Source organism: Garra rufa, chromosome 6 (genome assembly GCF_049309525.1).
Source record: "Garra rufa chromosome 6, GarRuf1.0, whole genome shotgun sequence".
Lineage (NCBI taxonomy): Eukaryota > Metazoa > Chordata > Actinopteri > Cypriniformes > Cyprinidae > Garra > Garra rufa.
The window spans coordinates 3,185,265-3,208,030 of record NC_133366.1 but is presented as its reverse complement, the minus strand read 5'-3'; the positions used below and the strand labels follow the sequence as shown (position 1 = coordinate 3,208,030).

Below are 22,766 nucleotides of genomic sequence, written 5' to 3'. Positions count from 1 at the left end.
TCACAAAAATTGGCTCAGATCATCTTCAGACCATGCTGCCAAAAAGTTGATTTGTCAAACTGTGCATGCAAAAATGGATTTAATCACTCTCAGTTGAGTTTGAATGAACAGCCCAACACAGACGTACTAAGAAAGACTCTTTAATTTCATCTCCCCTGGAAAAGGGAACATTTGACATTTCATACAAAAAAAAATACAAGGATATGAACAGGTCATTCGTGATGGCATTATCAGACATTCTTTAACATTTTCTTTTTTCTCTCAAAGTTAATCTGAAGGAACTAAGGACAAACACACCCTCATAAGGAATAAATAAACCTGCAGGACACGTCGACACTTAAAATGAGGGAACGCTCTGGGAACCACGTTAAAATACTACAGGACACACACGCTCACACTCGGACAGGAAATGGCTCAGTAACTTCAGCACCTTTAAAACACTCTGAACTTGGGCCACGTGAGGAGAGGTCACAGACGACACACGCCGGGCGTCAGGAGATAAGTGCAGTCTTCCGATTGGCTGTCGATTAAACTCAGATCGAGCGAGGTTTCGGATCAGCCACAGAGCTTTCGCTACCAAACCTGAGGAACGTCGAAGAGCACCGGTGGCGTCGTTTCAGAAGCTGCGAGACAGAAAAACAATCAAACACTTGAGTTCAGCGGAAGAGTTACGCGCCGTACCTCAATGTAAACGCTCACCGTCTGACTTCCTCTTCTTGTGCCTGCGGCCCCTTTTACCTTGACTCTGATTGGCTGAAGACTCCTCGGGCTCCGCCTCCTCCTGCACCGGACTCACAGAGGCTCCTCCTTCATCAGGCCTGAACAAACAACAGCCAATCAGAGTCATGACATCATGCGAGTGAGAGTGAGTTAAGGGGGCGGGGCACTTACTGCAGTCTGGGCCAATCACAGGAGCCAGCCACGTCAGCGTACGTCTGCGAACAGCTTCCTGTGACAAAAAGTAACATTTAATCGAGCTTTAAGACAGCCAGAGGAATTATGGTTACAGTGAAGTTTTATTAAATGCTCAATTCATTTATTTGTGTGGATGCTAATACACAGCAATCATCAGTAATAACTATCCGTTGGTCAATTTTTATTGTCCTTTGGTGTGTACACCAATTAGGGGCCAAGCACAGAAGGTGCAAAGGGACCTCTTGTATCCGTTAGATTTCTCATTAGGGCCCGAGCACCGTTGGCGTGAGGACCCTATTGGAATTGCTTTATCATTATTATTCTCCAAAATAAAACTAAACATGCCCCAAAACACATCTGCCCTGACAAATTTGTCTGATATGGGTTTCAGAAGTGGGTGTGGCAAAACGGCTCGGTAGCGCCACCTTTACACATTCAGCGGTGCGCTTTCAGCTGTGATTCACATACATGCACGAAAATAGTTACACACATGTAACACACTAATACCTACAAAAAAGCCTCTTGAAGCAAAATCTAAAACCCAACAGGAAGTCAGTTATTTTTAGGCCTAGAGATTTATTCAGATCAACACCAAATTTGGTGAGTCTAATCTAAAGCCCCAAACTTCGCAAATTTGGTAAGAGTCCTGGCCTGAAGACACCTAAAGGCCAATATTCAGTTATATGCATAGCACCACCAGCTAATAGCAGGAAGTTTGGCACATATAAATGACTTGGACATTCCTCCTATATTTACTATATTAAAAGCATATATTGCCCACTGTTCGCTGGTTTCCTAAAGTCACTGGTCGGCGGTGAGCCCGGGTGCGAGGGGCCTTACATCACTGCTCGCAGCTTAAATTCTTCCATTTCTTTTTTTTCTTCCGCTCTCGAGTCTATGGCAGCCCATAGAACCACTTGCAGGAAAATGGTGTAATTTGGCACACTGATAGAGGACTGTCTCAACATTAACCACAGCAAGTTTGAAGTCTCCAACTCTCTAGCGCCACCAACTGTCCAAAGTTTCAAACATTTATGCTAATAACTTCTAAACCATAAAGTCTAGAAGGGATTTTTTTTTCTGAATCCTTAAATCATGTGGAGTCAAAACAACAAGAAAATTTATAAATTGTGAGGTTTATTTTTCTCCACATTTCTAATAGTTTGTAAAAACTACTTTGAACTCATCTTAAAGGATTCGTCTAATTTTCACAAAAATTGGCTCAGATCATCTTCAGACCATGCTGGCAAAAACTTATGGAACTCAAGTTGATTCGTCAAACCACGCATGCAAAAATGGATCTGAGGCTATATCTCTGCAACGGTTTGGCATAGACCACACTTTGTGTTTCATAACCATGACCTGAGGCCACTTGCATAGTTTCAGAAATATCAAGAATGGCCTTTTTTGCTTATAATGCAGAGAACATAAACAGCAATATTGCCATAGTCAGCCAAGCTACCTGTCTGCCATTTTTTGGAACTCCTCCTAGACCATTGGTCCAATTTCCACCAAATTTGACTCGGATCATCTTCAGAACATGCTCACATAAAAGTTAGCAATTTTGTATCAATATGAAACTGTTTACATTTAACGCATCCAATTTCCTGGAAAGATGCCAAACTGCAATTGCTCGTTGATGCAGTTGTTCTGATGCTGCTAGCCATGTTGGCATGACTTATCTTGCTGCCTTTGTGCTTGGCGCCTTAATTTCTGCTTGCAGCTATACTATAATTGGCATGTTTTTTGTTTGTGTGGACACGAATATAGTGATAGTGTACTCTAGTTATAGTGTTGAAATGGAGCCGTTATGGTCATCGGTGTGAATGCAGACACTGACCGTCAGTCTTGATCTTCTTGATGCCGCTGTAGTTTGTCCAGCTACTGTCTGCATTATGATTCTGCTCCTCTAGAGACGGACTGATGCTCCTCTTGACCACATGCAGCCTGAACACACACACACACACACACACACACACACACACACACACACACACACAGTCACATGACGGTTTGATTGGTGTCACGTGACTGAAGGACTCGCTGGACTCACCGGCTGTAGCCTGAGGAGGCGGCGGCGCTGTAGGAAGTATCCGCCCAACCGTCGTCAGCCCACTTCCTGCTGGTGTGAGTGTTCTTCTGTCTGGACTGCAGGTATTCGGCGTAGGTCTGGATGCGGTAGCTCTCGGCGTAGCGGCTGGTGTTCACGGCTGCACACGGACAGCAGACGTTAGCAGAAGATCGGCTCATACTGAAACCGAAGCAGTCTGAGAGTCTTACCTATCTGAACCTGCTCCGTCTGACTGAGACACACGAATGCTGACATGTCATCGATCCACGACACCTGGATGTTCCCTGAGACAAACACAGATGAACACTTACTGACCAGACACTGAGAGATAAGACAGTGAGAGTGTATATACACAGTCAAGCCCGAAATTATTCACACTTAGTTACTTTTATTCAACCAGCAAGTTTTTTTTTTGACTGGAAATGACACAGGCTTCTCCCAAAAGACAAGATGTATCATTGTGGAAGACAATATTTCTCAGCTTTTATTTACATTTGAACAAAAAATGGCATGTCCAAAATTATTCATACCCTTTGCAAACGTCACAGTCGACAGGAAAATCCAAAGTTCTATACCATTCCAAATAGTCCAAGCTGTTCTAAAGCATCCTAATGACCCTGATTCATCGGGAACAGCTGTTTTAATCAACTCAACAGGTGAAAAACAGAAGCTCTCTGCTGTTGGTTTGTGGACAGTCATAGCTAAGACAAAGGAGCTCACTGAGGACCTGCGGCTGCGCATTGAGCTGCTCACAATCAGGAAAGGGCTATAAGACCACAGATGCAGACTAAAGAGGACACCGCTTCTCCTGATAAGGCACACACAAGCCCACTTGGCCTTTGCAAATGCTCATCTGGACAAAGACGACGACTTCTGGTCTTCTGTTTTATGGTCAGATGAAAGAAAATTTGAATTGTTTGGCCACAATGATGTAGCCTTTATTTGGTGTAAAAAAGGAGAAGCCTTCAACCCTAAGAACACCATCCCCACTGTCAGACATGGTGCTGGGAACCTAATGTTTTGGGGGTGTTTTTGAGCCGGTGGAGCAGGGAACCTAATCACAGTAAACGGCACCATGAAAAAGGAACAATACACAAATTCAACAACAACTACATCAGGCAGTCTGCAGAGAAATTTGGCCTTGGGCACCAGTGAACGTTTCTGCACGACAATGACCCAAAACACACAGCAAAAGTGCTGAAGAAATGGTTAGCAGACAGAAACATGAACGTTTTGCAGTGGTCCAGCAAGAGTCCTGACTTAAATCCAATTGAGAATCTGTGGAAGAGCTAAAGATCAAGGTGATGGCAAGGAGATCCTCCAACCTGAAAGAGTTGAAGCTCATGGCTAAAGATGAAAGGGCAAAAACACCAGTGGACACATGCAGAAAGCTGGTCTGCAATTATAGGAAGCGTTTGACTGGTGTAATAGCCAATAAAGGCTTTTCTATTGATTGAGAAGGGTATGAATAATTCTGGACATGCCACTTTGTTCAAATGTAAAAAGATGAGTAATATTTTTTTCCACAATGATGCCTCTTGTACAACGTCTTATCTTCTGGGAGACGTCCAACTTGCTGGCAGAATAAAAGTAACCAAGTCAGAATTTGTCAAGAGTATGAATAATTGGATATATATGCGTGTTTGTGTTACCGAAGGCGCTGAAGAGCTGGTAGAGGTCGCTGGTCTTCCACTCTTTAGGGAAGGTGACGTACAGGACATGATCTCTCTTGGGCTGCACTGAACACACACACAAACCGTTTGATAACTGCCTGTGTAAAACTATATGAATGACACACACAGCATGTTTATGGAGTATAATGAGAGTGTCTCTCTCTTACGGTCAGGTCCACTCATGTTCAGATAGGGAATGTCAATCACCCTCATCAGGAATAATCTAGAAAACACACATGAACTCATGAGATGGAGATTCAGACAAGTGTGTGTGTGTGTGTGTGTGTGTGTGTGTGTGTGTGTGTGTGTGAGAGAGTGAGTGAGTGAGTGAGTGAGAGAGTGAGAGTGAGAGGCTCACTTGTTGTAGAAGGGTTCAAGGAGTTTGGAGCGAGCAGCAATGTGACTCTTAGGAGGAGTGAGAAAAGACCCTGAGAGAAAAGAGACAAACATGGAAAAAAATAACAGTTTCTAACAATTCAGACTGAGATCTGATTGGAGGATTAGATCTGAAGCTGCTGTAACTCACACATGAGATACTAACAACAGTCACTCTCCTGAACAAGACCAGCTGATCACACAGAACACGTCTTGTTCATGGAGTAAAAAAAAAAAAAATCTCATTTATTTCCTTCAAGAAATAACTTACAAACCCTTAAAGAGACAGATCTACTGTAAGTTTTGAGGTCGTTAATTGATCATATGTGCTTTTTAGTTGCTTCATGAGTTTCATGACTCTCTTAATTCTTCATAAGACTTTAATAAGATTCCTACGGGAAAAAACTTCCACAAGAAGATCGCTGCACGCACACACTCACCCAGGTAGTTTGCCATGGAGATGAAGCACAGTCCAGTGATGAAGGCGTCATAACCGGCTTCATGAAGCTGCTCTGTGGATGTGTCGTAACTCCGGAGGCCCTCAGGACACTCTGAACACCACACACACACACACACACACACACACACACACACACACACACACACACACACCCACACACACCACACACACCACACACACCACACACACACACACACACACGAGGTTGGAGAGTGACAGGCGTGACATGAGTCTGAATATGTGAGTCAGTATGAATGAGTGTTTGACCCTGAGTGAGTGTGTGTGTGTGCAAGTCTGAGTCTGAATAGGGGTTTGTGTGTTTAATGCCCTCCAAAGGCAAAGTGCAGTAACTACGCCAACACTGAAACTGAGAAAAATGCCTTTAAAGTTTTTACACCAGCTAGTCAAACATTGACACTTGTTTCTCTGAAATGGGACAAAATTAAACCAGGAGACTTTGCCACAAGACAAAACTGTTGTCACAAAGTCCATTTTAAGCATTAGCTCAACTTAGACCAAATGTGCAGTTACTGCGCTTTGCCTTTGGAGTGCAGTAATAGTCTGAGTGTGTTTGTGTACCGGTGGTGGGTGATTTAAAGGGTTTCTCTCTCAGCTGTCTGTGCAGTTCAGCCAGTGATGTGTTGCTGATGATCTCCTGTCACACAAACACACATTAAATACACACTCATTAAACACATAGCTGCAGATCTATAATAAAACACAACCCACCTTGAAGGGCTGCGTGGACGCCATCAGCTTGGTGTCTAACAGCCTGAAACACAGAGAAAGAGAAAGATAAATAATAAGCAATATTTCTGGGATTTTATTGATAACTATAATTAGTTGATATTTTGCAGAGTGTGTGATTGTGCAGATATTTTAAGGACGTGGACAGCTGACTCCTAAAGTTTTTAATATTATTATACTCTGTGTGGTCAGCAGTGATAGAAAGTAATTAAAGTTTTTTTTCCTTTTATGGGCATTTTTACCTTCACTACAAAAAATGCTTTTCTTAGATTTTGTTTTCCCGTTTCTGGTCAAAGTCTTAATTTTAAAATCAAGAAGGATTTTCTAGACGAGTAAAAATAGTCTTGTTTTTGCTCAAAATAAAACAAAAAAAAATCTTGTTTTCTGTTTGAAATATTTTGCTTACCTCATTGACAGATTTTGCTTGCTTTGGAAAAAAAATAAATAAAAAAAAAATCAATTTTGACTTGTTCTTTCTGAAAACTAGACTTTTTTCTTCTTGTCTAGAAAATCCTTCTTGATTTAAGAATTATTAGATATTTCGACTGGAAGCAAGACAAAAATCCAAGTAAGAAAAGTATTTTTTGCAGTGTTTATAAAGCCATTTTTTTCCAAGTGTGCATCACTTTTTAGTCAAATTCTTGCATGCAATCAATCATAATAATAATAATAATAACACTAACTCAGTATCAGTAAAAATCAGTATCAACTAAATTGATCTTTGCAGAAATTGCATCTGAAGCAGCATTTAGAAGCATTTACACACAGTTTAATGCAGTTTGGAGAGACAAAAGCTTTAAGCTGCAGTAACAAATGCATAAACAGTTTTGATATTTTAAACAATGTTTAAGAACGATATTTGAAATTATTTAAAAATTAAAAGGTACTTTAAAGGTGAAATTAAACCCGCCAGCAGGAGGCAACATGTCACTATTAATAAGCGAGTCATAGCGATTGAACCGAATCATTCAAACAGTTGATTTATTCAGGAACACAGTCAAGTTGCTCTGAGACACTAAACAGTGCTGTGGCTGTGTTTGGAATGATTTTTGTTGGCGAAATGGAGCAAAAACGGGCAATATAGCATCTAAAACATCCCTTAATTGACCTCGTTTACTGAACTTTTGTATTAAAGCAGCAACACATTTGTAACCATAATGATTTTAAGAAAAAATGGCTCTCTTCATGTGATGTCATATGAAATTATATAATTAAATCTTTAGATGCGATCATTCCAAATGCATTTTAATAGCCTGAATCATGCGCACATGCACTAGTTTAACCTCACTTATAGACTTGAATATTCGGTAATGTCAAATCACACATTAAAACAATAATTACGATATTATCGCAGACAATATATCTCACACACGTGAACAGAGATGCGAGTTTACCTGGGAAACACAGACATGGCCACTTCCTTAAAGTCATCCAGTTCCTGTAACACACACACACAGCTCATCAGACTGAGACACATCACATATCCCACAATCCTCTAGTGTGTGTCACGTTACCTCAGGCAGCGGCCCACAGAACTGATTGATGGTGTGCATGACGTCCAGCAGCATGTTGTGACCCACCACCAGTTTACCCTGCGCCAGACACACATGATCAGATCTGGACGGTTCATACCTGAATATTAAGAGCAAGTGTGTGAGACTCACAGATTTAGAGATGGCTCTGATAACCCTGGAGAAGCCCACAGCGTCATTCAGCTCCTCCTGGAACACACACACACTGTCAGCCAATCACATCACTCAGCAGAGATCATGTGACCGAACCACACACACCTGCTCTCTCTGCTGCTTCTGCTGCTCCCTCCTCCTCCTCTCCTCTTCATCCACCTTACTGATCTGAATGAACCGCTCCTTCTGCAACACACACAGACAGATGATCAGAGTCTGATGATGAAGATATAATGTGCATTAGTGAGTGTGTTTGTACCTTCTCAGTCTCCAGCGTCTCCACATGAAGACCTTTAGAATACCTGAAACACAGGAAACACCAGACACATGAAGACACAGCTCATAACACACACTCACACAGAAGAGACAGACTTACTTTGAGTTGAGTGTCTGATAGATGAGCTTCCTCTGAAAGCTGAAACACACAGACAATAATTAAACTTATATTCAGGTCAGATCTCTATGACACACTTGTGTTTGAATGAGGTCAACAGCAGGAGTGTGTTTCTGACCCGGTGCAGGGCTCCAGATCCAGAGTCTGCTCTGAGTTCTTCAGTAGAGCTTCAACCTTCTGCCTGCAACACAGCATCATCATCATCATCATCATCATCATCATCATCATCCTCCTCCTCATCCAGCTGCTGATTCCCATAATGATCCTCACTCACTACAGTATATAATACAGCTGTAGTGTGAATGCACATCTAAACTCCATTACTACTTCTGATCTCAAATCAAATTAAATGCATTACTGTTATTTCAGCACTGATTACTTTTTTGAACAAGCTCTAATTTGTATATTTTTTAGTCTAAGTTTTAGTAATGGCTATGTGCTTTTGTCACTTTTAACATTTCTATATGTGACCCTGGACCACAAAACCAGTCATCAGGTTAAATTTTACAAAACTGAGATAGATACATCATATGAAAGCTCAATAAATAAGCTTTCTATTGATGTATGGTTTGTTAGGATAGGACAATATTTGGCCGAGATACATTTATTTGAAAATCTGGAATCTGAAAGTGCAAAAAAAAAAAAAAATCTAAATACTGAGAAAAATCACCTTTAAAGTTGTCCAAATTAAAGTTCTTAATGCATATTACTAATCAAAAATTACATTTTGATATATTTATAGTAGGAATTTTACAAAAAATCTTCATGGAACATGATCTTTACTTAATTTCCTAATGATTTTTGGCATAAAAGAAAAATCAATAATTTTGACCCATGCAATGTATTTTTGGCTATTGCTACAAATATACCCCAGCGACTTAAGACTGGTTTTGTGCTCCAGGGTCACATTTTTTTATTTATTTCTGTTTTACTACTTTACTAATTTTAAACCATTTCAGTGAAAGTAAAAACAACAAATTTAAGTTTCTGTTTTACGTGTTTTTAAGCGAAGAATCACACTTTATCTAGATTTCTAGCCTGACTTCCAATAATAAAAACTATTTTTAATCGTTTCAATTAAGAACAGGGTCAATATTGCTGATGCAGACACCGATACTTTTTCCCCTTTCAAAAACAAACTTAAATGACCAATTACACTTTGTGTATTAACAATAACTAATGTTGATATGACTAAAATATTATATTGTATTGTATTTATTTGACTCATTAGCACTCTCTATTCTAATTATATTCTTAATAAAAAAAATACATTTTAGACTTGCACTAGCTTTCCTTTTCATTCTGTCTGTCTATCTAATTTAAAACCCCTTGCTATATATGCACTGCGTTAGGCTAAATGAGACTTGTCATAGCACTTGCATGTTATTGCTCTTTTGTTGATTCTGTTTGCTTCCGGGTTCTCTTTTGTAAGTCGTTTTGGATAAAAGCGTCTGCTAAATGTCTAAATGTAAATGTAATAAACAATAACTTCTAAACAAAAACTTAACGTGGCTTAATGTATTAAAAAAAAAAAAAAGTAATATTAAAAGGCTAAACCCAGTATACTGATGATGCAAATGAAGTGCAGGCAAGCACCCCAGGATATGAACACAAAGTGCATGCATGTTAAGTGTTTCCTTTGATAGAAAACCCATTTATAATGAAAACGTTTAGTGGCTTAATGGTTAAAGACAGTGATACTGTATAAAAAGGCCAAATTTAATGGGTCTGGCGTTTCTAACCATATTATTTTAATGTATTGTCTTACTTATAAACACACAGGGTGGATAGCACAAACAGTTTTATCCGTTTATTACAGTGTTATTTCTCATTATGTCCCTACTTTGCCTAATGAAGCAAACATCTTGTACATTCACAGAAAAAAAGCTTACTTCTGCATTGAAAAATAATGTGGTTAAGTTGGTGGAGTTGCCACAGAAGCAAATTTGTACCGTTCCATATCTCGCTTTAGCTAAAAGTATCCGCTTACGCTTGGAGTCACGTGATGGCATGACAACAAAACAGTGTAGCAGCAATGTTTGCATACGAGATGTGAAAACAGCAGCATATACACGTCTACTCACTGTTAAATGCATTAAGCGTAGAGGAAAAAAAAAAAGAACTAAAAGTTTCGATCTCAGCAGGCTAGTATTGATCCGATACCGATGTTAGTATCGATACTCTCGATATTAGGATTGATCCGCCCACCCCTATATAGAACTACAAATAACACATGGATAACCCAAAGCACAGTCAAATATATTAGCACAATTAAACAAAAATAATAAAACAAAACACTGGAATTAAAACGAATAAATAACCAAAAAGAAAAGAATAAGAAAAACTGAATCTAATTTATCCATCTTCTTGTGGTTAGAGTGATATATGAGACCCTGCAGCACCAAACCAGTCTAAAAAGCACAGGTATATTTGTAGCAGTAGCCAACAATACGCTGTAGGGGTCAAAATTATATTTTTTTATGCCAAAAATCGTTAGGATATTAAGATCATGTTCCATGAAGATATTTTGTAAATTTCCTATCATAAATATATATCAAAACGTATTTTTGATTAGTAATATGCATTACAAAGAACTTCATTTGGACAACTCTAAAGGCAATTTTCTCAATATTTAGATTTTGTTGCACCCTCAGATTGCAGATTTTCAAATCTCAGCCACCACATTTATTAAAGGGTCAAATTTAGACACTTACAATATAGGAACAAAACCAGAACTAAACAACATCTATAGTGTAAAATAATACAGTTACTAGGAAAGCTAGACTAGGAAACACACTCGAGCAGAGGATGTGTGTGTGTGTGTGTGTGTGTGTGTGTGTGTGTGTGTGTGTGTGTGTGTATGTGTGTGTGTGTGTGTGTGTGAGAGAGACTCACTCCACTGTCCTGATGAAGTCTCTCTGGTCTTCAGGAACGTTACAGACGCTCATCCCTGAGGGGGGCGTGTACAAGGCAGGCCCCGCCCCATTGATCTGACTCCGCCTCTCCTCATACTGCTCCCTCAGCTGAGACTCCTCCTCCTGCGTCAGGTATGGGATCCCTATGGCAACCACAGCTGTCAGTCAAACACAGCGCTCACCACCAACCAATCACACGACAGGAAGTCAAACTCACTGACCGCTGCGGAACACCTTGTTGAAGTCGAAGCCCTGACTGGCCAGGAAATCAATTCTGGAGCTCTGGAGGAAGAGGATGATGATGAAGATGATCCACAAGCGTCAGTCTGGTTTAACTAGTGACACAAACGGTTTCTCACCTGACAGATGAACTTGATGTCTGGAGACGTGCGGCTGAAGGGTTTGGGGAAGATGTAGAAGTTGAAGGCTTTAGTGATGTACCTGTGTGACGGAGACCATCATTAGAACATCTACAGTTCTGAACCGGAACCACTGGACGGACTGAAATCATTAAAGCAGACACAGTAAATGCACAAAGATGAACGCTGTGATGTGGAGCAGGAGGATGGCTCACGTGGATTGATTCTGGTCGTATCTGAAGGTGCAGATGCCGAACTGGAAGAGCAGGAAGTTCATGGAGTGCTGCAGGAAACCAGGAGAGCATTAGCACACACTGAACAGCAGCTCATCTGAGCTTTAATGATCCATTATGATGTCTGTAGTAATAGCCACTGCATGACCACTCAGATTACATGTGCAGTTTGTCATTCATTATAACAGTGCAGACACAATGTAAAGAACAGACTCAGGGTGCGCTGTAGAGAGCTTCAATCATTAAAATGGAAGTTTGAGAGATTGCAACAGCTTTTTAATTATTATGAAGGGAGTTTGTACATTTGAAATTTACACAATGGTTTTATACTTTTTTGATTTTATAGAAAAGGTAATATTGAGGGAGTACATTTCATCAATGAAAAAAAAAAAAAAGTCGCAGCTGATTCACGCATGTCCAAACAGTGTTTCGTTTATAAATGAACTGCATTTTAGAACAAATCTACCAGTCACTTGCTTCACTCCTGTCTGTAAATATTCCACATTTGTGTTCTTCTGTGCAAAGACGAATTATTGATGCTGATTTAATTTGACTGGTAACTTACTCTGATTCAATTACTGTAATTGCATTTATTGTTTAATTAAAATTTGATAAAAGTTTGTAAATTATTTTTTGGCACAAATGATGACATTTAATAAAGTTAGAAAATTGGCATTACAAAGATAAAAAAAAGGAGTCTTTAAAAAAACGTTAAGGAGTCAAATATGGCCTTATAACAGGAAGGTTAGATTTCTGTCATTGATCAGGTGCTCCTGTAAGCGTCCTTACGAATGTAATGATACCTTGTAAAAACTAATTGCCAATGTTCATGCAAAGTGTAAACTATTAACTATAATCTACAAATCATGCAATACTGTACCACTAAGTAAGTGTTTTCATTCTCATTTTTTTTTATTAAATCATACTTTCATTTCACTAATTAAATCTTTTTTATCATCTTTATTAAACTACACATTAGGGATGCACCGAATGTTCGACAACTAAAATTATTCAGCCGAAAAGACTGAATAAATTACAGCGAGCAACGGCGTGATGCGATCAAACAGAGGATCAAAGTCTAAAGCGTGAGGAAAATCTGCGAGATGACAATCATTCACAAATCTGCTGCTGTCAGCAAAAAGTAGTGTGGAGGTCTTCTTGCGGGTTTACACCAAAATAAGTCAGCATTCATTAATGTTAGTATTGTCTGTTTACTGTTGTTCTGTCAAATAAAATAAGAGACAAAAATAATGCTAACAATCATTCCAGCAGCTCTATTAATACATTTATTCTAACATTCTCCTTTGCTCAGCAAGGCTGCATTCATTTGTACATTACAAACACATGCCTGATTCAAGAAGGGGCTCTTAAATATTATTTTACTAATGTTGGAGAGACTTTTAACTGTAAGGTTATGATTTTCAATTGGGCGAGTGAACCCCCTGGGTGCCGGTTAGAGCACGGTATTATAAAGGATGAGGAGACAGGTGATTGGCTTTCAATGTTGTATTGATAAGAGAGAATCGCATCCAGCCAGTAGAGGTATTAGTTTGCAGGTCAATGACTAACACCTCAAGGTAATGGCTGCAGGAAATATTACAAATGAAAAGGTACAAATGTCCTTTCAGAGATCGACTCAGAAGATATAAACTTCAGCCGGCATCAGTGGCTTAACTAACGAGGCTGTTCGGCTTGGAAAGTGACAAACGATGTCAGAATAAAAGCCCTCTCTTAAAGGAGCCTTTACAACAGCCGCCCCCAAAGATGAGAAGCATCTTTGTATTCAGGAAAGGCGACTCTATTCTGGAAGGTTAGAGGTTCCAGGTTCATCGGAAGGTAAGGTTGGCAGGACCACTAGGCGGGCCACTGGTCGGGTGTAGATCTTATTCTTGATCTGCACATCCACTGATCTGACATGACCATCAGGACTGATGTGGGTTTGAACGACTTTACCTACAGGCCATGAACCTCGGGGCAGCTGAGGGTCGACAATCATGACGCAGGTATGCATTTGGAGGTCAGGACGTGAGGCTTGCCATTTCTGCCTGGTCTGCAGACTGGGAAGGTAATCACGGATGAATCGAGACCAGAATCGATCGGCCAAGATCTGGGAATGTCTCCATCTTCGACGACTTAACATCTCTGATTCTGGATAAATGACTTGAGGCAACGATCCATCGGGCCGCCCCATGAGGAGACTACTGGGGGTCACTGGGTCAGCATCGGCCACGTCGGAGGATACGTAACCCAAGGGTTTTGAGTTGAGAATAGCCTCAACTTCCAACAAAACTGTCATCAGAACCTCTTCAGGAACCGACTGGCAACCCAAGATGGTGTACAGGGCTGACTTGATTGACCTCACCTCCCTCTCCCAAACTCCACCAAAGTGAGGGGCTGAGGGGGGATTGAAGCAGAACTGGATCTTCTGGCGTACAAGATGACGCTGCAGATCAGGAGCTAAGGCGGCATATGCTTCTCGCAACTCCCGCTCGCCTCCACGGAAGTTGGTCCCTTGATCTGACCATAACTGCGCCGGGGTGCCTCGCCTAGCGATGAACCTTCGAAGGGCCATAAGAAAGGAATCTGTACTTAGGCTAGGGAGCAAGTCTAAGTGTACATCTCTCGTGGTGAGACACTTGAAGAGAACACCCCAGCGCTTCTCTGTACGTCTGCTAACCTTGACTAGGAAAGGACCGAAGCAATCCATCCCACATGAATGGAAGGCGGGCTTGTAAAGCTGAAGGCGGGCAGAGGGCAAATCGGACATCTGAGGCACTGAAGGCTGGCCTCTCCATCTGCGACATTCCGGACAGGTATGCTGAGACCGTCGAACCGCTTCACGGCCTCGTAGGATCCAATAATGTCTTCTTATCTCAGCAAACAGCCGCTCTGATCCAGGATGATGTAGTTGGTTATCATAATGGCGAATTATCAGGCGAGTAACTGGATGCCTAGAGTCTAGGACTACTGGATGGAGAACGGAATCTGCAAGGTCAGCCACTCTCCTCAAACGGCCACCCACCCTGATCAAGCCAGTGGAAGGATCCATCTCAGGGGCCAAGGCAGCTAAACGGCTACTAGGTCTCACTGTCTTCCTGGATTCTAACAGGTGATAATCTTCAGGGAAGGATTCCTGTTGGACGTGTTTGAGGACGTGGATTTCTGCTTGACGATAATCCGTGGCTTCAGGAACTGCTTCAGAATCAGAGCCACCTTGAAGGTCTCGTGCTGTGGCATCGAGAAGATCTGACCAGGTAGGGTGGTTCCATCGATCGGGGTGGCTAGAGGAGGTAGGCGAGGCGACAACTCCACAGAAGGTAGACTTTCGCAACTCAGCAGGATCATCACTAGGCTCTGAAGTAGGAAGGACAGGCCATTCTCGAGGGTGAAGTAGAAGGAAAGGGGGTCCTTGGCACCATCGATTCGGGGAAGCAAGGTAGGAAAGAGGTCTCCCTTTGGTGAGGTCATCAGCAGGGTTATCTGCAGAACCAACATAGCGCCACGAGCACCGATCCGTAAGTTCCTGGATCTCGGCGATCCGATTACCAACGAAGACTCGGTAACGGCAGGACTCAGACTTTAGCCACTGAAGGACCGTAGTAGAATCCGTCCATAGGATGGTAGAACGGATAGGCAAGGTCAGCTCATTTGCCAGCAACTTCGCAAGCTGGGCTGCAACCAAGCTCCCACAGAGCTCCAATCGGGGAATGGAATGTACTCTCTTAGGAGTAACACGGGAGCGAGCAATGAGGAAGGAGAGGTGGGTCTGACCAGCTGGGTAGACAGTACGCAGATATGCTACGGCTCCGTAGGCTTGCTCAAAGGCATCTGAGAATATATGGACCTCACGAGTAACTCCATCAGTCCCAACTGCAGGGGGAACATAAGGCCGAGGGAAAGAGACACTAGGAAGACAGCGAAGTTCTTCTTCCCACTGTATCCAGGAATGGAGAAGGTCTGGAGGGAGGTTAGGATCGTCCCACTCTCTCTGTTTGTTCCAAAGGTGTTTAACGATCACTTTGGCACGGGTCAGATAAGGAAGGAGCAGTCCTAGAGGGTCGTACTGTGTAGCAAGGACCCGGTAAATATTCCGCAAGGTGGGGGTGTTATAGATCACGGGTCTGTGTTTATAAGATAAGGTATCAGACTGCCAATTCCAACTCAACCCTAACGTGGACTCAGGGACATCGGTCTTCTCCTGGGTCAGCCACAGCTCCACACTAGTCGCTCGAGCCTCAGGTGGTAGGTGACTCAATACCGCAGGATTGTTAGAGGCCCACTGCCGAATCTCAAATCCAGCTTCAGAAAGGACAGTACGCAGGCGATCGATCAGACTCCGGGCTGCCTCAGCCGAAGGCAGGCTTTGGAGGCAATTATCCACATAGAAACATCTTTCTATAGAGAAGAGGATCTCCTCATCTGTCAAGGGGTGCTGACGAGTGTGGCGCTGAAGTGCATAGATCGCACAACAAGGACTGGACGTGGTTCCGAAGGGTAGGACTAACCATTCGAAAGTCTGAGGAGCCTCATCCATGTGCAGGTCTCGCCATAGGAAGCGGAGCAAAGGACGATCTTCAGGCAGAAGGCGAACCTGGTGGAACATCGCCTTAATATCTCCACTCACGGCTACAGGATGCTCCCGGAAGCGAAGAAGGACAACTAACAATGACGCTCCAAGGGTCGGTCCGGGCAGAAGGTACTGGTTAAGGCTCTGACCTCGGTACTGATGGGAACAATTGAAGACGAGACGGGACTTCCCATTGTGGCTCACAAGGTGGTGAGGAATGTACCAACACTCAGGAGCATCAGGGACAGGATCAGGTACTACACGAACAGCTCCAGTCTCAAGGAGTCTACGCATCTCTGCTCGGTAGGTTTCGGCTTTCTCTGGATCTTTCAGCAGACGCCGCTCCACGCTGCGGAGAGTAGACAAGACAGAATCTCTAGGCGAATTTAACAAAGGCATGTCTTTATGACGAAGAAGGGGGGTGGCCAGGCGATGAACACCCTCAATCTCTAGGGTAAGGGTCTTGCGGTCAAGCAGTTGAAGGGCTTCGTGGTCTTGCTTAGAACGAGTAACCTCTTTGCACTCACGGTAAGGAACTGTATCCAACTGCCACAATCTCTGAACATGGTGAAGGAGCTCGTCTTGGGCAGGAATCAAAGAGGTAAGCAGGCACTGGCGAGGGGCGGAAGGACAACTAAAGGAAGGAACGGGACCCTGAAGTGTCCATCCCAGGCGGGTACGAACAGCCACTGGCACTCCTGGGCCGCCCCATCGAACAGGCTCAGTAGGGGTGATAAGGTGAGGTTGGTCGGAACCAATAAGGAGCAAAGGCTGGACATCAGTCAGGGAACGAATAGGAAGGCCTCTCAAGTGTCTGTACTTCCGGCGTAACTGTTCCACAGGATAGGACTGGCGTGATAGGTTAAGGCGGTCAGCAGTAAAGGCGTGACTGATCTGATAACTGATCTGCGGTCGATAGACAGGAGAAATCTGGAAGGCAATGGAACGGCCGCGAATAACCTGAACATCATCTCTGACTGTCCGTAATGGAAGGTCTTCAGGAATACCCTGAATGCCCAGGGCTTCAACAGCAGCGGAAAGCAGGATTGTTCTCTCAGACCCATCGTCCATGAGGGCGTAAGTATCCAGGGTACGATCCTCATAACTCAGGTGCACTGGAACCACTTTAAGCATCACACGGCCACTGACGGACGGTTTATCTAAGAAGAACCTATCAGAGGAGGAGCTCGTAAAGCAACTCTTCTCCACGGTAGCAGAATCCTCATTGGAAGGAGGACTACTGTTCACGTAATGAAGGGGACGAAGATGTAGGCCACGGCAAAGACTGCAGGGCTTCTTTAAGTCACATTGGGCAGCATGGTGAGATCTGGCACACCGCCAACAGCGATTGTGACTACGGATCCAGGTCTTAACTTTATCAGGGGTAAGCTGGGCGAAGGCAGCACACTGACTCAGGTAATGTTCCGGCGCGTCGCAAAATGGACAATAACGCTTTGTTTTAGCAGGCTTAGCTGGCTGAACAGAACCTCTACGAGGCATGGCAGACTCAACTGGGGGAGGTGACACGGATGAGGATGCTTCAACTCCATGCAGGATAGCAACAGATCTCTTGCCAGCATAGGAGCTCTTAGCCATCAACTCGGCATCATAACTATGACACCAGTTCTCATAACGAAGCCAATTTGAGAAATCAACAAGGTTAGGGGTAGAACCAGGTTGACGAAACATGTGGCGACGAAACTCCGCTCTTTGCTCTGGTGGAAGCTTGCTCAGCAGGCGTACAACATGGGAACCGCAGCTCAATTCCAACTCCCCATCATGTCCTAAGGTCCTCAACAGGCCAACTAGGGACTGGACTTGCAGAGCGAATCTCTGGAAGGCTGGGATATCACCTCGTCGAATGTCAGGACTATCAAGGACACTAGCTATCCTCCTCAAGGCTAATTGATGTGGCTGGCCGTACTTTTCACGAAGTGCTGACATCGTATCTGTGAAGGGGGTAGGGGAGTTCAAGTTAGCATCAGCTATCATCTTAGCTTCCTCAAGCTTAAGGTGGTCTACAAGGATCTGGTACTTAAACAGCTCAGTGCCATCTGGGGGGAGCAGGTTCTCCAGAGCTATGCGAAGGCGAGCAAACTCACTAGGATCGGGGCGAGTAAACTTAGGGATCGTAGGAGGAGGACCACGATACACAGATTCAGAAGGGACTTCAGGACGTCCTCTAGGCTCTGACTGAGTAAATGAGACTGGAACTCTAGAATATGCAGGTACCGACTGGCGGTGAACAGGCAAGGGCATGGCACAAGGAGTGAGCAAGTCCCTAAGGTCTTGAGGAGTAGGAGGCGGAGGGAACTCACCAGCATCAGGAACATTTGGCTTTGGAGGGCACACCCAAGTGGGAGGGAACACCAAGGGATATGTCTGAGACCCGGGGGCTACGGGCCGATAGGAAGTAGCTGCATCAGACATCTCAAGGCCACGTAACTGCCTAGCTAAGGCTGCCTCAGGCTCCGGCCAAGGTGGCGGAGGTAGATCGGAGAATGGATCACAATCAACTACAGGACTGGATATACAGGGCTTTACTGGTGTACTGGACAGCCGCACCGCTGAGGCCAGCGCTGGCGAAAGAGGTTGACCTCTGGTTTGGCTAAGGTCTGCTCGAAGGGACCGTGCTGCTTGAACTAACTCTTGAACTTCTGCGCGAACGGCCCTCATCTCTCTCAAGTCAGCTTCGAAGGCTGCACGCTCGTGGCGCAGATGCTGTAGCTCACTGAGATGGGCAGCGGCAATTGAATCAGCTGCTGAATGTAGGGGAGGGACCTGCTGAGGCCACACAGCAGGCTGGAGAGGCTGATAACTGGATGACAGGATCTGCGAGCCATCAGGATGAAAACTGTCACCACCAGGGATTACAGCAGCTGGCTGAAAGGACAGAGACCAGGCTGGGACAGGTGTATTCATGGGGTGGGATACCCCAGGCTCGGAGGCAGGTCTCCCTCTAGGAAACTGGACCTCATACTGTTCTAGGTAGGCTGGAGGCCGAGTACGGCGCCTAGGGCGAGCTCCGCCAACAATCTCCTCATCAGAGTCCATCATATCAGGCAGGAACACTCATCCGGCTCGAAGGACCACTTTGTTGGAGAGACTTTTAACTGTAAGGTTATGATTTTCAATTGGGCGAGTGAACCCCCTGGGTGCCGGTTAGAGCACAGTATTATAAAGGATGAGGAGACAGGTGATTGGCTTTCAATGTTGTATTGATAAGAGAGAATCGCATCCAGCCAGTAGAGGTATTAGTTTGCAGGTCAATGACTAACACCTCAAGGTAATGGCTGCAGGAAATATTACAAATGAAAAGGTACAAATGTCCTTTCAGAGATCGACTCAGAAGATATAAACTTCAGCCGGCATCAGTGGCTTAACTAACGAGGCTGTTCGGCTTGGAAAGTGACAAACGATGTCAGAATAAAAGCCCTCTCTTAAAGGAGCCTTTACAACAACTAACTTATTCATTAAATTAAGTTAAACTGTGCTTTCTTGGTAGGCTATAATGTCTACTAGAATGTTACAAATGTTCAGTGTAAAGTAAATATTTTTAAATTGTTTTGTAATTGATTTTCTATTTTATTTTTTTTAAAGCAAGACAAAACTGTAAAAAGCACATTTTGGCTATTTAATTTATGCAATGGTGAAAAAATTGACAAAAAAGGTCGAAAATGGTCGAAAAAAAACACACAAAGAAAACAGTGTTTGGTAATCGGCCTTCAGGCCAGCATTTAATTTTGTTCAACCTCAGCTTTGGACAAGAATTTTTATTTTGGTGCATCCCTACTGCATCTATAGGAATATCTGGAGAATATATTGATATGGTTTTTTATGTGGAAAGTAAGAGACTGTGTTATTTTGTCTAAATAAACCTGGACAGTGTGCAGTAACATTACAGTAATATTAATACTGAACTGAACTTTGATAATGTGTGGTCCAGGGATTTCCTGAACTTTATGATTTGTCAAGCCCCCATTATTTTGACGCTACTCGAAGAAACAATGCATAGGCGGCTGCATATATGAAAAAAAAAACACCTAACCCTAAAAAAATTCTAACAAAAGGTTTCTCAGCTGTTTTTTGTAGTATTAGGTGTCCTTAATAACATACTAAAAGTTTACCAAAGTTTGACCACTAGAAAGGTGTCATTTTCAAGATGGCGTCCAAGATGGGCAGAAAACCCTTAAAATATCCTAACTCCTTCATTATTTGACCTAGCCAAGTAATCTTGGTGTCTAACCCAATGTTTTCTGGGTCTATGAATCCGCTGGACTTGTCTAAATTGCACTGACATGATTACATACTTATGGAATACATGATGTTGTGAGATTACTGTAAGGTTTTATCTTTGTTTGGGGTGAACCAGAGATGTAAACGATTCAGCCTATGTCATGTAACTCCTACTCAGTACGTGTTTTTGGACACATACAGCTTTTTTTTCTAAAACACAGACTTGACATTCATTGTAAAAGTTATTGCACCCAAAAGTTCCTTAAATTGGAGTTGTATAACTTTGATCATAAACAACTAACAGAGGCCTGTGTGTGAACCCTCTAAATGGTCACTTATTTCAAATTGCTTTAATATATAATTGTACTTGTAATCACTTTCAGCTGCATCTCAATAAATTAGAATGTTGTGGAAAAGTTCATTTATTTCAGTAATTCAACTTAAATTGTGAAACTTGTGTATTTAATAAATTCATTACACACAGACTGAAGTAGTTTAAGTCTTTGGTTCTTTTAATTGTGATGATTTGGCTCACATTTAACAAAAACCCACCAATTCTCAACAAATTATAAGACCAATAAAAAAAAACCTTTTCAGTGAATTGTTGGCCTTCTGGAAAGTAGGTCCATTTACTGTATATGTACTCAATACTTGTTTTGCTTTAATTACTGCCTCAATTCAGCGTGGCATGGAGGTGACCAGTCTGTGGCACTGCCAAGGTGGTATGGAAGCCCAGGTTTCATTGACAGTGGCCTTGAGCTGATCTGCATTTTTTGATCTCTTGTTTCTCATTTTCCTCTTGACAATACCTAATAGATTCTCTATGGAGTTCAGGTCTGGTGAGTTTGCTGGCCAGTCAAGCACACCAACACCATGGTCAATTAACCAACTTTTGGTGCTTTTGGCAGTGTGGGCAGGTGCCAAATCCTGCTGAAAATTGAAATCAGCATCTTTAAAAAGCTGGTCAGCAGAAGGAAGCATGAAGTGCTCTAAAATTTCTTGGTAAACGGGTGCAGTGGACCAACACCAGCAGATGACATTGCACCCTAAATCATCACAGATTGTGGAAACTTAACACTGGACTTCAAGCTACTTGGGCTATGAGCTTCTCCCTTCCTCCAGACTCTAGGACCTTGCTCTCATCCGAAAAAGAGGACTTTGGACCACTGAGCAACAGTCCATTTCTTCTTCTCCTTAGCCCAGGTAAGACGCCTCTGATGTTGTCTGTGGTTCAGGAGTGGCTTAACAAGAGGAATATGACAACTGTAGCCAAATTCCTTGACACATCTGTGTGTGTAGTGGCTCTTGATGCCTTGACGCAAGTCTAGTCTATTCCTTGTGAAGTTCACCCAAATTCTTGAATCGATTTTGCTTCACAAGCCTCTCAAGGCTGCAGTTCTCTCAGTTGGTTGTGCATCTTTTTCTTCCCCACTTTTTCCTTCCACTTAACTTTCTGTTAACATGCTTGGACACAGCACTCTGTGAACAGCCAGCTTCTTTGGCAATGAATGTTTGTGGCTTACCCTCCTTGTGAAGGGTGTCAATGATTGTCTTCTGGACACATAGGCATAATTCTATGGGGGGACAGGGGGACACGTCCCCCCCAATATTCAAAGAAGGACAATTTGTCCCCCCCAATATTTGATCATACTATATGATTATGCGGGCAATATCGATGTGATTGCAAATACGTATTTTTTTCCAGCTCCGAAAATATAAAATCCCGGCCGGTCCATTTCCCAAATCCATTCGACTGGCCTTACACTATACATTAACAAAACCTAATCCATGTCATGTTTTCCCCTATACCTTTAGTAGCTCGTGCACCGTCAGTGAGTTAGGAAAAAACAAACAGAAGAGCGCGAAATCTGATACTATAGACATTTGGCACATATCTATGAATGGTAAATATCCTGTTTTTCGCTGACATAATCCCTTAGATAACGACCAGGTGAATTTCACTAGAATTTCGAATTGTAGAATTTGTAAATTTCGACTGTATATTATACAGCTTGTATGAATGGGGCTATTGACAAGCTAGCCGACAGCTAGCTAACGTTACTGTATACACGCTAGCATGTAGCCTGGCTTTAAAGCAAACTGGGATAGCGGTCAGTGACAGGCTTGTCAAATGTA

At 42.9% G+C, this 22,766-nt stretch overlaps 1 protein-coding gene and 1 pseudogene across 2 annotated transcripts; both read right to left on the bottom strand.

Moving 5' to 3' along the window:
- The window catches only part of LOC141336092 (uncharacterized), a 73,042-nt pseudogene that overhangs the window by 22,332 nt on the left and 27,944 nt on the right, over positions 1-22,766 (bottom strand).
- On the bottom strand, positions 125-11,871 carry LOC141336183 (poly(A)-specific ribonuclease PARN). 2 transcript variants are annotated; one of them, XM_073841721.1, is made up of 23 exons: positions 11,810-11,871; positions 11,595-11,676; positions 11,457-11,517; positions 11,216-11,378; positions 8,439-8,501; positions 8,303-8,341; positions 8,186-8,228; positions 8,032-8,112; positions 7,906-7,962; positions 7,756-7,833; positions 7,636-7,679; positions 6,224-6,266; positions 6,074-6,149; positions 5,475-5,585; positions 5,018-5,087; positions 4,827-4,882; positions 4,639-4,725; positions 3,196-3,270; positions 2,969-3,125; positions 2,756-2,862; positions 892-949; positions 700-818; positions 125-623 (listed from the first exon to the last, which is right to left on the bottom strand). In XM_073841721.1, exons 1-23 carry the CDS (start codon positions 11,869-11,871, stop codon positions 574-576), a joined length of 1,782 nt encoding a protein of 593 aa, XP_073697822.1. In that variant the 3' UTR covers positions 125-573. The 2 variants fall into 2 exon arrangements, with proteins under 2 accessions (XP_073697822.1, XP_073697823.1); XM_073841722.1 differs by having other exon boundaries at positions 739-818.

Bases quoted from the DNA above. Each gene is read 5' to 3' on its own strand.
- LOC141336183 (XM_073841721.1), bottom strand. From the start codon at position 11,871: ATGAACTTCCTGCTCTTCCAGTTCGGCATCTGCACCTTCAGATACGAC. The intron at 8,502-11,215 runs GTGAGTCTCTCT...GCTGTGTTGCAG, and splicing joins GACTTCATCAGGACAGTGGA to GCAGAAGGTTGAAGCTCTAC. The intron at 819-891 runs GTAAGTGCCCCG...TTGTTTGTTCAG, and splicing joins TGTGATTGGCCCAGACTGCA to GCCTGATGAAGGAGGAGCCT.